At 49.6% G+C, this 12995-nt stretch overlaps 3 protein-coding genes across 3 annotated transcripts; 1 reads left to right on the top strand and 2 right to left on the bottom strand.

Moving 5' to 3' along the window:
• The first annotated feature begins 1741 nt into the window (after positions 1 to 1741).
• On the top strand, positions 1742 to 2461 carry EI90DRAFT_3028936 (uncharacterized protein). Its single transcript, XM_039058086.1, has one exon. The coding sequence runs from the start codon at positions 2052 to 2054 to the stop codon at positions 2418 to 2420; it is 369 nt and encodes a 122-aa protein (XP_038924127.1). The 5' UTR covers positions 1742 to 2051; the 3' UTR covers positions 2421 to 2461.
• A 1578-nt stretch (positions 2462 to 4039) lies between these two features.
• On the bottom strand, positions 4040 to 6676 carry EI90DRAFT_3028933 (pyridoxal phosphate-dependent transferase). The gene is made up of 8 exons (XM_039058085.1): positions 6406 to 6676; positions 6264 to 6347; positions 5959 to 6181; positions 5832 to 5906; positions 5296 to 5752; positions 5180 to 5242; positions 4963 to 5120; positions 4040 to 4875 (listed from the first exon to the last, which is right to left on the bottom strand). Exons 1-8 carry the CDS (start codon positions 6435 to 6437, stop codon positions 4228 to 4230), a joined length of 1740 nt encoding a protein of 579 aa, XP_038924126.1. The 5' UTR covers positions 6438 to 6676; the 3' UTR covers positions 4040 to 4227.
• Positions 6677 to 10081: 3405 nt separating this feature from the next.
• Positions 10082 to 12750, bottom strand: EI90DRAFT_3028928 (thiamine diphosphate-binding protein). Its single transcript, XM_039058084.1, is given in 6 exon segments — positions 10082 to 10115; positions 10132 to 10452; positions 10515 to 10720; positions 10783 to 11382; positions 11451 to 12445; positions 12505 to 12750. The coding sequence occupies 5 exon segments, from the start codon at positions 12627 to 12629 to the stop codon at positions 10378 to 10380; spliced, it is 2001 nt and encodes a 666-aa protein (XP_038924125.1). The 5' UTR covers positions 12630 to 12750; the 3' UTR covers positions 10082 to 10115; positions 10132 to 10377.
• Between the last annotated feature and the right edge of the window lie 245 nt (positions 12751 to 12995).

Here is a 12995-nt window from a genome sequence, read left to right as displayed (position 1 = left end):
CTCACGATCGCACGCAATCTAATTAACATACTGCAACGGTGCAGCACACTCTCCTTGTGATTTTTGGTGTACAAGCCGAACGCAGTCCGCCACACTGCTCACGATATCAACTTCTTATCCTTAAACAGGCTGGCACCCGTGGAGGCGTGCAATTAACAAGCGATTTGCCTTTTTGTGTAATGTAGTCACTTTCCGCTCGCAGATATGACCAGTTTGCCCACATGTGCCGCAGGGTGCAGAGCACGTTCGAACTAGAGTGCAAATTTGCTTATATTGTTTGAAAAATATATATATATATACCATCGTGGCCAGGGGATCGACAGTTCGAGCATGTAATGTCAGGTCCGTTCTCTGCTGCTGGGGACGCATCTGGAGCGGTGGAGGGTGGCTCTGGAGGAGGGGGAAATATCTTGTGCACGATGTGAAGTAATTCCGAAGCATAGTGTTCACTATGTACCCAATCGACGAGCTGGACAAACGCCTCGCAAGAAGTTAACTTGTTCACATTCGCGAGATAGACGATGTCCTCTATTACGAAATCAGGGAGGGCGAGCCAGTCTCCTATCCACGTAGCATCAAGGTAGACACGAGAAAATTCTTCCTTCCTCCACTCATAAAGCGCGTTCTCGAGAGTGGCAGACCTAGCTTCGTCCTTCACGTACATGAGCTCGGGTCCAACTTGCTATTAGAATGGGCAGCGATTTAGGCTAGCGTGTTACGCTCAGTCAACCTTTGTTGAACTGAGGGAGACGAGAGAGAGAAATTGTTCTCTGCTTTTATAGACAGTCGCCTCAATGGCGCACTGACTTTGGTAGCAGGAATACCAAGAAAGGAAATATAGCGCCGCAAGCTCAACATCACATTGTGAGTTGGGCCACAGCGCACTATAACTCCCAAGAAATCCAAGATTTTCAACACATGCTGCGGATTCCACTTGCCTGGCAGCGGTTCGATTTCAGCGTCATACATCCTCAATGTGTACACTAGTTTGCGCAGATTACGCTTAAACAACGGACTCGTACCCAGTCGTTGATACGCAACTCAGATGTTTGTGATTGCTACAACGACTGGGAACAATTTTACCCTTAATCTGAATCCGCAAATCCGCCGGATTGCGGATCAATCTGCGGATTGCTAGGAGCCCTACGCCAAGGTTCCGGGAACAGGTGCTTCCGCCGGAACATGGCGTTACTACGTGCCTCTCAGCCCCGCCGCGTTTTCGGGTGTGCACATAAGAGGCAACGCTGATCAACACTGGAGGCAGCAGAATAACAAAACATCTTGTTATGTTTCATTATGGTACTGCGGCTGTTACGACTCCCAGGCACCGAAGGGAGCTTTGCTTGCCAGTCTATTCCAATAGAGGCTGGTCACCCGCATAGCGGATACCTTGCTCGTGTACCGATACAAATGGCAAATGATCCTCTATGCATCCGATGCCGTGCCAATGCAACCACCACATGTTTCCGCTCAGTACGCAGCATCCAGTCTTTGCTGACTTCCTTTACCCTATGTGATAGTGTCTCACAGACTGGGCTATGGATGAATGGCAATGGTCTTTTTCAATCAAATCTCGACTAGATAACAGAAAACGGACGTCCCAATATACTCCATCTTTTGGCACGTTTGTAATGCTGAGGCTAGGGCCAAGCTTATTTCGTGTGTGGGAACCCAAGGGCATGTCCTCGGCCTTGGCACCTAGACTGTACGCGAGTCCTGTATGTGGAGATGATAGACATTTGGGCTTTGCATGTAAGGAGTCGTGTCAAAGTCAGGCTCTTCATCACCTCGCGGTCTGTTGCTCTCCTCCTTCCTCTTCTCATTTAAACCTTGCTCCTTCAGCATGACTTCCACGATTGAAGTGAGGCGCATCCTGGCGCTTTACGACGCTACCGAGAAGCAACATTGCCATCTATATTCTCGGCATCATGCTGTACAAGTTTGGCCTCGAGCAGTTCAACAGTCCAACGGTTCAGTCGTGGCGATGGCTACCGATCGCTTCAAAGCTGACCACACCTTTGGCAAACTGGCCGTCTTGACCGGGCTGAACTATGCCATGCAATGTGTTGGCGCCATCCTCATTGCCCCCCTTGTTGGTGCTCTCTGCCGCGATCTTCATATTTTCCATCATGTCCGCTGTTATCGATGCTGCCACCGGTGGTAAGATCAAGGCCAACAACAACAACAAAGTCAAGTGCGGTAGTTGGAATCCCAACGGTCTCTTCCCTATCTATACCATCTCGGGTATTGCCTACGGCATGGTTGAACTCATTTGCCGGGTTATCCCCAGAGACATTGTGGGCACAAACCCGGAGAAGTTGAGGAGGATGGACGCTTTGGTACACATCATGTATGAAGTGTCTGATACAGGAGGTACCTTTGCCAGCACACAACTTATTGCCAAGCTGGGCAACAACTAGTGAGTTACGACTAGGACTGGCGAGGGTGAAATTGAACGCTGGCATGAGTATCATTTGAACTCCTTCATCATCGCACCTCCACTCTTTGCGCTGGCGACCATCGTCTGGTACCAAATTTCTGCCCTCTCGTTCGGGGCTAGGGGCTCTCAAGCAAGCGGCCTCGAGCGCAAGCAACGTAACCCCTTGATCGGTTACCCTCTCGCTGTCATCGAAGGTTTCCGACTCTTCATCCTTTCGATCATCAAGGGGGCCCAACTGATCCTCTTACATCGCAAATATGTATGGCTATTCTTCTCGTACAGTGTAGCGCTTCATTGCGACCGCTATCTTGAAAATGTCATCGCTCCCATTTACGCTCGTCGTGCCCCTATCTGACCGGCACAACGTTGAAGCCCGCAAGGCACGACCCGGTGATGATGAAGGGAGTGAAGAGAAGGTTGCACCCTAAGATATCAGTGATCATGCTAGCTTGGACAACACAGGTATTCTCGCGCCTACCCTTCTTACTACCGCGAGCGAAAAGGCTCAATTATAGCAATGGGTTCTTCTGACGCATTTGTATTACCCCTTTGTACATGTCCTTACGTTCTCCTGTCAATGGGTTGTTGTTGGGTTGCTTGCGGGCCGCCTCATCCTTGTTTGACCCACCTTATGCTTTGTAGCCGCGAAAGAGATGTGATTGGTGACAGAAATCGGAAATTGGAAGGACTGTAGTACTGCCGCCTTGCTGATGCGTGGCGTCCACGGCTCTGCATGTGCACATCTGTAAGTGACGACTCACCAGGGGAATATGGTTTGGGCTTCATTCGGACGGACGAGTGCACCCGGATCGATTGGACTTACTTTCTTATTCCTACTTTATTTGCGTGTATTTTTCTCGAGACCCCTGAAAGTTTGCAGCTGAATTATGTAATATCCAGAAATAAACAAACAATACGATGTCATAGAGGCTGGAGTCCTGCCTAATACATGTCACAGAACTACCACAGATGTGGCCATGCGCAACGTGGGCGCCGTTGGGATGTAAACGTGATACAGGCTAAATCAGCTGAACCGGAAGTAGGAATTGGGATGGCATGCGGGAAATTGAAATTGTACATCGTGCAGATGAACACGACCTGCCTACTCCTTGTTCACTATGGCATATATGATTTCCCTACTTTCTGGTAGCTGTCCCGATTTCGGTCTTTGGAATCCGAATATTGCGATGTCTTGGAATCTAGATGCCGTCCTCTGCCCGAGCAATAACAAGAAAAGTGGCATCGTCTTTGCAAAACGATGCTGGTCGGTTCCCTGGTTTAAAGAACGGCACCCTCGTCACTGCATTTTCATATCGAACGCGTACGGCTCCTCCACCCATATAATATTACGAAGTCATATATAGAGGCTGGAGTCCTGCCTACCTGTAACCCTTGGTGCAAGCCCGGAAATTGAAGGGGAGCCCACAGAAAACCTCTCAACTCCAGCCTGAGTGGACCATGGTTTTCGGTCATCCTTTGCAGACATCCTTCATGTGGCAGCGCTTCGTACCACTGGTTCCATACAGACTCTCTTTGAGGGCTATAGAGGGCGTCTCCGAAAGTGCGATAACAGAAATGTCTATTCGTTAACTGAGTTATGTTTAATCTAAAAAAACTGGGCAAGGCTTTCAGAGTGGTACCCTAACGTACCCAAAAACTATGTGTGGTCCCTCAGCATGTAGCTGGTGATTAGTGTAGGAAAAATAAGGTATGCATTAATTAATGAGGTTCACTAAATTAATCGATCGAGAGAGCGTTGATAAATTCGCTTCAAAGCAGCCAGCCGATCAGTCCCTTGTCACAATGTGACCCGCATCCGTCAAAATCTTCCTGCCAACTCTGACCAAAATCCCAAGCGCTTTCGTAATATGCGCCTCGGTAGTCGCTTCAGCTCCAATAGCCATTCTCATACAAACAACTCCGTTAAGCTCGGTACGAGTGAGGAAGAGGGCATTGGCGGAATCTGAGTTGGGAGGATGGGTAAGATATTGGTGAAGCGCCAGATTGAGCGAGTTAAGAGTTTCTATGCTTGGAGGTTCGCTCGTAGCAGGTGTCGGAGCGTTCGATTGCTGTTCCGACTCGTCTGAACGCGTGGAAGGGGATGGTACAACAAGTCTGAAGACAACCAAACCCAATGCCCTGGGCGTCACCAATTCGAATATCCGGGTCTCTGGGTTCCTCGACATTAAACTGTCTGCAAAGAACTCCGCAAGCCTGACCCCTTTGCGAATGTGCTTTCTGAAACCCTGAACGCCGTAGTTCCTAAGTACAAACCAGAGTTTGATAGATCGGAAACGACGCCCAAGAGAGAGCTGCCAATTGCGGTAATCGACAACAGTACCGTCATCATATTGTTTGGTACGAAGGAATGAAGGTGTTATGTCCAGGGCGGATATTAGGGCGTTGCGATCACGGACCCAGAAAGCGGAGCATTCCTGTAAACCATCAGGCAGTGATTGAGCCGGGTTGGTTTTAACATCACATGCGATCGTGATGGAAAGAGAATGTATCTAAGCACGTACAATGTTAACCAATCCCCATTTGTGGAAATTTGTGCAGAACGAATCGGCATAGGCGTTGATGGCGTCGAGCTTCCCAGCGCGACGGAATTCGGGACAGGCGAAGGAGACCCCAGCCCATGCTGCATCAATGTGTAACCAGACATTGTCGAGTTCGGAGACTAATTTGCTCAGGTCCATTTGTTTAGGTTCTCAAGCGTGAAACGGAGTCAGAACTTACTGATAGGACCTATCTCTTCAATGTGGTCGTTAGCTCCAGAGGACGTCGTTCCTATCGTTCCAACTAAAGCACGAATCGGCATTGTGTCCTTACAGCCAACGTCTACTAGAACTTACTGAAGATAAAAGGCCATTTGCCCTTTCTCTGATCCTCTTCATACGCCATTCTAAACATTTCCCCTCTAACGCCCCACGCACTGCGGGCATCCACGTTGATCAAACGATAGTTCAGGCCTAGGATCTTTGCTCCCTTCACGCCTAAACTGTGCGTTTGGGTGCTTAGGTAGACGAGAAGGTCTTCGGAGGGGACATCAGGGTGGGCAGAAAGGAATCGCTCGCGGGCAGCGATGATCGCTACAAGAACGCTCTCAGAGGCGGTGTTCTGAATTGTCCCCCCTCCTCGTCTAGTGGGCCTCCTACCTTCGGGACCTGGTGAAGAGGATGGAGAAGAGTGAGTAGATGATGGGAGTACAGCTGGAGGGGTGTTGAAGAATGCAGACGAGAGTCCGAGGAGGTTGGCGGCCCAGTCCATCACGACTTGTTCAAGCTCCGTGCATGCTGGGGAACTGACCCACTGATGGGTGGTAGATGAGGGGGGGTGTGAAGCGGTTACATTAGTGAGCTCGTTGAAAGTGTGCTACATCCGAACGTACGTTGAAGCAAGGGTTCGAGACAGAGCTTGAGTACAAGTCAGCGATGATTCCGGGAAACGTATTACCGCAAGGGAACTGGAAAACATAATATATAGCGGAATCCGATATGAATTCGAACGTCACTCACATAAGCAAAGAACTCGGGGTGTTTCCAATGGGTAAGCCCTGGAACGACAAGCTTCTGAAAATCGTCTGAAATTTCTTTGATATCCTCCCCAAATTCAGGAGCTTGATGAGGTAGAGCGTTGACGAGGTACCCTGGCTCAACCTGGGCTACTACGGGTCGTGATTCGAGGGATCCGTAATAGTCACAAATGTTGTCAATGGCTTCATATCCTGCTTTGCGGAAACTGCAGTGTCAGAGTGCAGGGGATGTCAAATGGAAAAAGATAGTTTAGAACGGTAACAGTCGATCGAGGAAGCGTCGCCTACCCCTCAACGTCCATCATGGAATGGGTGTTTGCGTCTTGTCCAGCTACAGAGCCAGGAGAGTCGCTTTTATACCTTTCAACCCCCCTATTCGCCATGGCCATGTAGCTCATCATCCGTAACCACGTAAAAATCAGAGATTCACCTTCCATGCTTTTCAGGAAACTTCATGTACATACATCCTGAATGTCCAAAATCATTTTTCGATTATGCTCAACATTCTATGGCGTTCAGGCAATCTCCGGCGGTTTTGACAGATCCAAACTGTCCGATCTAGTGGAACTTGGTGAAAACCGGCTGCGGGCCGAAGCATAGATGGTTTGGTTTAAAGACAGCACAATATGATGAGCGGCACATAGTAGCGACATGGTTACCTTATGTAGTCACTTCATCAACTCGTTACATAAAGTCCAAGAAGTTCATATCCCTCTCCGTTGCATGAGAGTCATGTGTGGACGGCGTAAAAAAAAGGGAAACCTCTATTCAATGCACCCCTGAAGTCGTCCACAGTCTTATCGCTTGATTCAAAACGGACAGGAAAAGCAGAGCAAATCATTCCGACAGGATGCAGGCGCCGGGGGATCAGGATACAGTTCCGAGACCAGCCAATTTCCGCAGCACGTAATCACGGAAGCCATCGAGAAGCCCGATCAAAGCGCATCCTCAGGCTGCACGTATGTCGTAAAGATATTTGAGAATGCCAGGAACACTACGATAGTACGACCTGATGGCATGAATGCGCTGCAATGCGGATCCGGGAGATGCGCTTGCACGACCGGGGCCTGCCGGCCCTTCCCGCTCCCGAGCATGCGGCAAGGCGAAGTGACGGGATGCACGACTGGTTATAATCTATTTCCTAACTCAAAATATACGAAATGACCAAGATGGGCCTTGGTGCCTGGCGATTTCTACCCCACCGCTGGGTGAAGGCTAATTCCTCCTAAGTCAAGACTCCATTTGACTTTGGCAACTCTAAGTATTCTCTCTGCCTTGTCACATCTGCTATGTCGTATTCACCGGAAAACACGGGCCGAGCAACCACGCGTACCCAGCCCAAGGTTACCAGTAAACAGAAACAAGAGCGCGCGTCCAAACGGGAGATCACTCTGATCTTGACTTGTATGGCGGGGAAAGAAATCCCAGACAAATACTTCCTTTAAATTGCGTCTCCACTCGTTACATTATCACTGAAAAAACAAACTACCCGACATGAAACTGCCGAGGTGCTCCACCGTGTCATTGGCTTTTGCGGTTAGTAGGAAACTTGGTGAAGAATTAACTGTCCGATCTTTGTCGTACCATCGTGAATAGCCTCCTGATAGCCGCGGCACGGTTGCCATACTCGAATTAGATTCTTCGCATAGAGCTTGAGACGGAATTTTCCGCCGACGATCTGGGAGATTTGTCCCTGAGATTGTCAACTTACCTATTAACACCTTACAGACAGATCGAAGGCGTTTCTGTCCAGGAGTATCCTGACCATCCTTACGACTCATCCATCCAAAGGCTAGCCCGAGTCACTCGTATAATATGAGTCGGTAGTGCACTGTTCCTGCTGAGGACAATTTCACACAGTGACGTCCGTGAATAATATTACGGGAAAGAAAGCGTTCCGTGTGAAACGGATCACTTATTCAGAGGATCAAGAGCTCAACCCTGGAGATACGAACCCCAGGATACAAAGGATAATGTAGTTTGGGACAAATCACTAACTATGCACGCCAACAGTTGCGGGACCAATGAAACAAAAGTCCGGCTTGGCAAGCGAAGAGCGGTCTCGCACGGACGGAAGGGGACACACCGGCGTTCAGAAGTCCGAAGTGGACACTATAGACACAAACACCACCCCCCGAGCTAAGAAAGGGGGACGCCAATAAGCGGACAGTACCAAGGAACGGAATCATCCACCGTGCGTAAACAATGGTGGTGTCGTCAGCCATTAAGGGCGGTCCCCGTAAATCGGACTCATACCAGGTGAATAAAACAAAGTCAAGCCGTTGAATAAGCTTAGCAAGTTTGCCGTTGGAAAAGGCTATGGTTAGGGGGAAAAGGTCAGACCGCCGAGTTAGCCTGAGGGAAAGGAGCAGGTCGCCGCGGAAAACCGCAACAAAGCGAACAGTGAAACTTCACGTTAATATTGACACTGAACGAGCCCCAAGTTTGAGTGATTGAGTGATTAGACGACTTCACCTCCCATAAGTTGGCCGATCAGAGAATTCCGAGCATAAAATTTTGCGTGGTGCCGAACAAGGTAGTCGACGCCGAGGTGCATGCACACACAGACACCACTTGATTCAAAACCCTCCAACAGTGCCAAACGTTGGAAGGAAGGCACACAAGTTGCCAGACCGTACCTTCTTGCTCTCCAGCGAAAATGAACTCTCCCAAGGCCAAACGATCATTCGACCCAAATTGGAAGAACGTTCGAGCTTACAGACGACACCGAGAAGGAGAAACCAATGAATAAAATGGATAAAGGTTGAGCCCAAGAATGAAGCTCCCGAGCTAAGAGTGCCATTTGGGAGCCAAGGTAATCAATAAAGCGGTGCTTGTTTACCCTGACGCATGGGTGCACACGGACACGGCAAGAGCAGACCCGTGCTCAGCCGAAACTCAATCATGCGGACCCCCCGGCTTACTGGAAATCCGTTGTAGTAAGCCAACTAACTGGTCATGAAGGCAGCGTCGATGCCCAATGTATGTCCAGTTGGCCAGTTGGCTAGTTGGGCAGCTGATGGCAACGAAAAGTTTTCCCCCTCGTGATCGTGTGGCAGTGCAGTCAACGTTGGAAATGCCACAGCAGCTTGAGGCCAATGTAGGCAGGACTCCAGCCTCTATGACTTCGTAATAATATATAAGGCCAATGCATGGAAGGGTGCGCGACCCTTGTTGCGTCAGTTTACTGGTTAAGAAGTTGCGCAGCTGGGCATCGGTGGGTTTCCTGTAACTCAAATGCATGTAGCCTCAGCCCTAGCCCTCACAGCACTCCAACCCAAGGAAATCCTGCCTAGCTGGGTTTCGCCATATTGGTATCCTCTTTGCCAGGGCAACCATTTGGTCCTGCTCTTAGCCTATTGCAAAGCAGGTGTTTACGAACTATCACACATCCTTAGCTCCGCCGCCTGAAATTTCCGCCTCTCGCATTCCAAGGGGACACCCCGGGAAAATTTTATGTTCACAGGGCCCGAAAAAGCCCATCCCAACCAAACGATTTAGGAGAGGCAGGCATACCTGCCCAAAGAGAACTACTAGCTTCTTCAAATACTTCTCGAGACGAAAGACTAAAATCACCTCCTTGTTCTCAGAGAACTGGCACCCTAGTGGTACGCATTTCACACGGCATCATCGAAAATCGTCAATTCTGGCATGGTGGGGTGCACCAGGGTGGAAAAAAGCCCTCTGAGCTATCCTCGCAGGGGGAAGAACTATGTTGAACAGTACCGTTTCTTTTTTAAGGGTAGCATTACTCTTCCGACGTGACGGTTAGCAACATTCAACAACTCACTCTTTTCTCAGTTGGCACTTGGATCTGGCTGGGTTGGAAACGGTGGTTTCCTAGGGATGGGGTCGGTCCGGCAGTGACGTCTTTTTTCAGACGTCCGAATGTGTCACTGCATTGCTAAATAGAACACTACTGCGCACGCAGCACGCGATTGTGCTCGACTTGATCATCATTAGAAGCCAAATAGTTCCTCCTAGCACCCCTAGTGCACCAAAAATGCCTCAACACAATGATTCGTTCCTCCCGGCACCACGTGCCAGGGCCATAATCGCACGGCAGGATGAGCTCCTAACGTCGTGCCTGCGACACATCCACGTAGGCAACACCTCCAATTGGGGAATCCACTATGTGTGTTTCATGCAGACCTCTCAGGCGGCCACTTATTTATTTATTTCGCTCCTGCTTTTCACAACCACCCCTTGTCTTCCCACTTTCATGTCATTGGACAGATCTCGAGTGGTGTATTTCCCTTGAATCCATTCAACTTGCGCCTCAACTGGACGCTTTTAGGCATCTAACTAGGTACATATACATATAAGCGTAAAGTCAACGAAAGAACGAAAGATGAATAATAGGTGCAGCAAAGGGAAATGGTATAACATAAAAAATAGAAACTCAGTGTGAGGCCGGCTTGTCGCCAGCTAAATCCGGATGCAGGAGTTGTTCATGTAGTGCCTTGCCGGCAGGGACCTATTTCAAAAAGAGATTAAATCAACCGAGTCAGCCAACAAGCAAGTGATTGGTCGCCATACCATTGGGAAAACATGTTCACTCGGCTCAACTTCGCACTCTAGCAAGATGGGCCTCGAACCATCGTATGAGAGAAATTCGGCCATGGCTTTCGGTAAATCTTCCTTCTTCGAACACCGTATGGCGTGCACGCCCATCGCCTTTGCAAGTAGCACAAAGTCGGGGTTTATCATCTGGGTGTGTGAGTAACGTGCGTCGTAGAACAAATCTGAGCAATGACGAAATCATTAAGCCAAGACATAGATTTTTTTTTCAGGAAAGCATGCGCACCTTGCCATTGCACGACCATTCCCTGGAACTCATTGTTCAGAACGAGAACCTTGACTCCAATGTTGTATTGCGAAGCGGTGGCCAGCTCCATCGCTGTCATACTGAATGAAGCATCCCCATCAACATCGATGACAGTCTTATTCGGAGCGGCGACCTTGGCTCCAATTGCAGACGGTAGCCCGAAGCCCATAGTACCCAAACCACCACTTGTCACCATCGAACGAGGGTACCGCCATCGGAAGTGTTGTGCGGCCCACATCTGATGCTGCCCAACACCAGTAGAAATGACGACGTCCTCCTTGTACGTCGTCGTTTGTCTGTCCATTTCCTCGATAACCTCTTGGGGTTTCAGACGTGCTCCAGGCTTCGATGGGGTATAGGTAAAGGGGTATTTGGCCTTCCATTCACGAATGTCATTAAACCACGCCGTACGCGGCGAAGGACGGATCAAAGGAACGAGGTGTGTGAGATTTGAAACAACATCTCCAAGGATAGGGATCTGGGCGTCAACAACTTTGTTGACATTTTTGGGCATGATTTCGAAGTGGATGATGCCACCTTTCCCAGCTAAAGCTGCGGCACGCGCTTTTGGCGCGAAGGCTAGAGCAACAAGGTGGAAATGGAGACTGTGAGCGGCACATTCCTGTGGCTCGGCCGAGCGGACTTACTGCTGATTTTCCCTGTCACACGATCATCGAAGCGTGCACCAAGGGCGATAATGACATCGGCATCCTGCATCGCCAAATTGGCATATGCACTGCCGTGCATACCTAGCATATGCAAACTTTTATCATCGAGTTCGTCGAAGGCTCCGATCCCTTGTAGAGTGGTAGTAACGGGAATATTTCCCTCCTGAGCAAGCTGCCGCAGAAGCTCAGGTCCCTGTGGTGACGAGAGAATACCATTCCCTGCATAAACGAGAGGGCGTTGTGCCTGGTTAATGAGATCGGCTGCTTGCTTGATTAACTCGTGATCGGTCGTGTGCGAGACGACGGGGTTTTCGGGGAGGCCGAGGTGAGCGCCAGGAGTAGTGGATTTGAAAGGAAGAGGCGTGCGTAGGATGCCAGCCGTGACATCCTTCGGCAAATCAACTAGGACAGGGCCAGGTCTGCCCGAAACGGCAATTTTAAAAGCTTCATTAATACGTCGTGGAAGTTCCGAAATGTCTTTAACCATCACGTTCCACTTTGTGCAACTTCTTGAGATACCGACCACATCTGCCTCCTGGAAAGCATCAGAGCCAATAGCCGACGTTGCTACTTGGCCGCAGAAAACGACGAGAGGAACACCATCACTCAAGGCGTCCTGCATTGGGGTGACAACATTTGTGGCACCTGGGCCAGAGGTCACCAGCACAACTCCCGGCTTCCCCGAAACGCGAGCATAACCTTCTGCCATATGCCCGGCACCTTGTTCGTGTCTTGGCAACACGAAATGGAAATGCTTCGAGTTGTAAATGGCATCGAAAACGGGGAGAATGGCCCCTCCAGGATATCCAAAGACTTGCTTGACACCATGCCGGCGCATCATTTCATGGAATATTTCGCCCCCCGACAGACCGACGAAGGAATGGTCAAGGGTTGGTTGTTGTGCAGGTGCCAAGGGCGACGGAGCATTTTGTGATGGTGGTGCTGGGTTAAAACTTGGTGCTGGTGTAGGACGGCTGAGGATATATGCTCATCAATGAGATAGCTAGGTAGCAAACTCGCTTAGCCAACGTACATATTAGGAACAGCAGCAGCTGATGGTTTTATCGTCCGAGAGATGAAACGTTTTGAACCAGTGAGTTCGGCACTTGTCCGATTCCTAGCGAGAGTGGCTGATCGAGCGAAACCAGGCCTCAGCATTGTTCAAAGTGCACCTAAGAGCTATGGGGTTGGCACTGCGATGAAGTTTTAAAGAAACAGGTCGAGTCAGAATGAGGAAACAAAATACGGGGTAATCACCATTCAGTTTCCGAAAAGTCCGAACCTCGGATTCTGCCGATTGTTATGCGTGAGCCACATCACGGGATCTACAAGTGGCGCTTGAATCTTTCCTTTTGGAGCTCGTCGCTGGGGATCTGTTGAACTTGGACCTAGTGAGTTGCTTTAGGGTGACACAAAGGGGACTCGCGTAGTCCTTAGTAGAAATACAAGTGGTTTGATCAGCATCACGATCTGGTTGTTCCCCAGTGGGTTGATGTGGTGCTGGTTCCTGTTCCCAGTGTTGTT

Source organism: Cantharellus anzutake (assembly GCF_015039405.1).
Source record: "Cantharellus anzutake strain C23 chromosome Unknown EI90scaffold_1, whole genome shotgun sequence".
Lineage (NCBI taxonomy): Eukaryota > Fungi > Basidiomycota > Agaricomycetes > Cantharellales > Hydnaceae > Cantharellus > Cantharellus anzutake.
The sequence above is the reverse complement of the archived record's forward strand: the minus strand, read 5'-3'. Positions and strand labels throughout refer to the sequence as shown.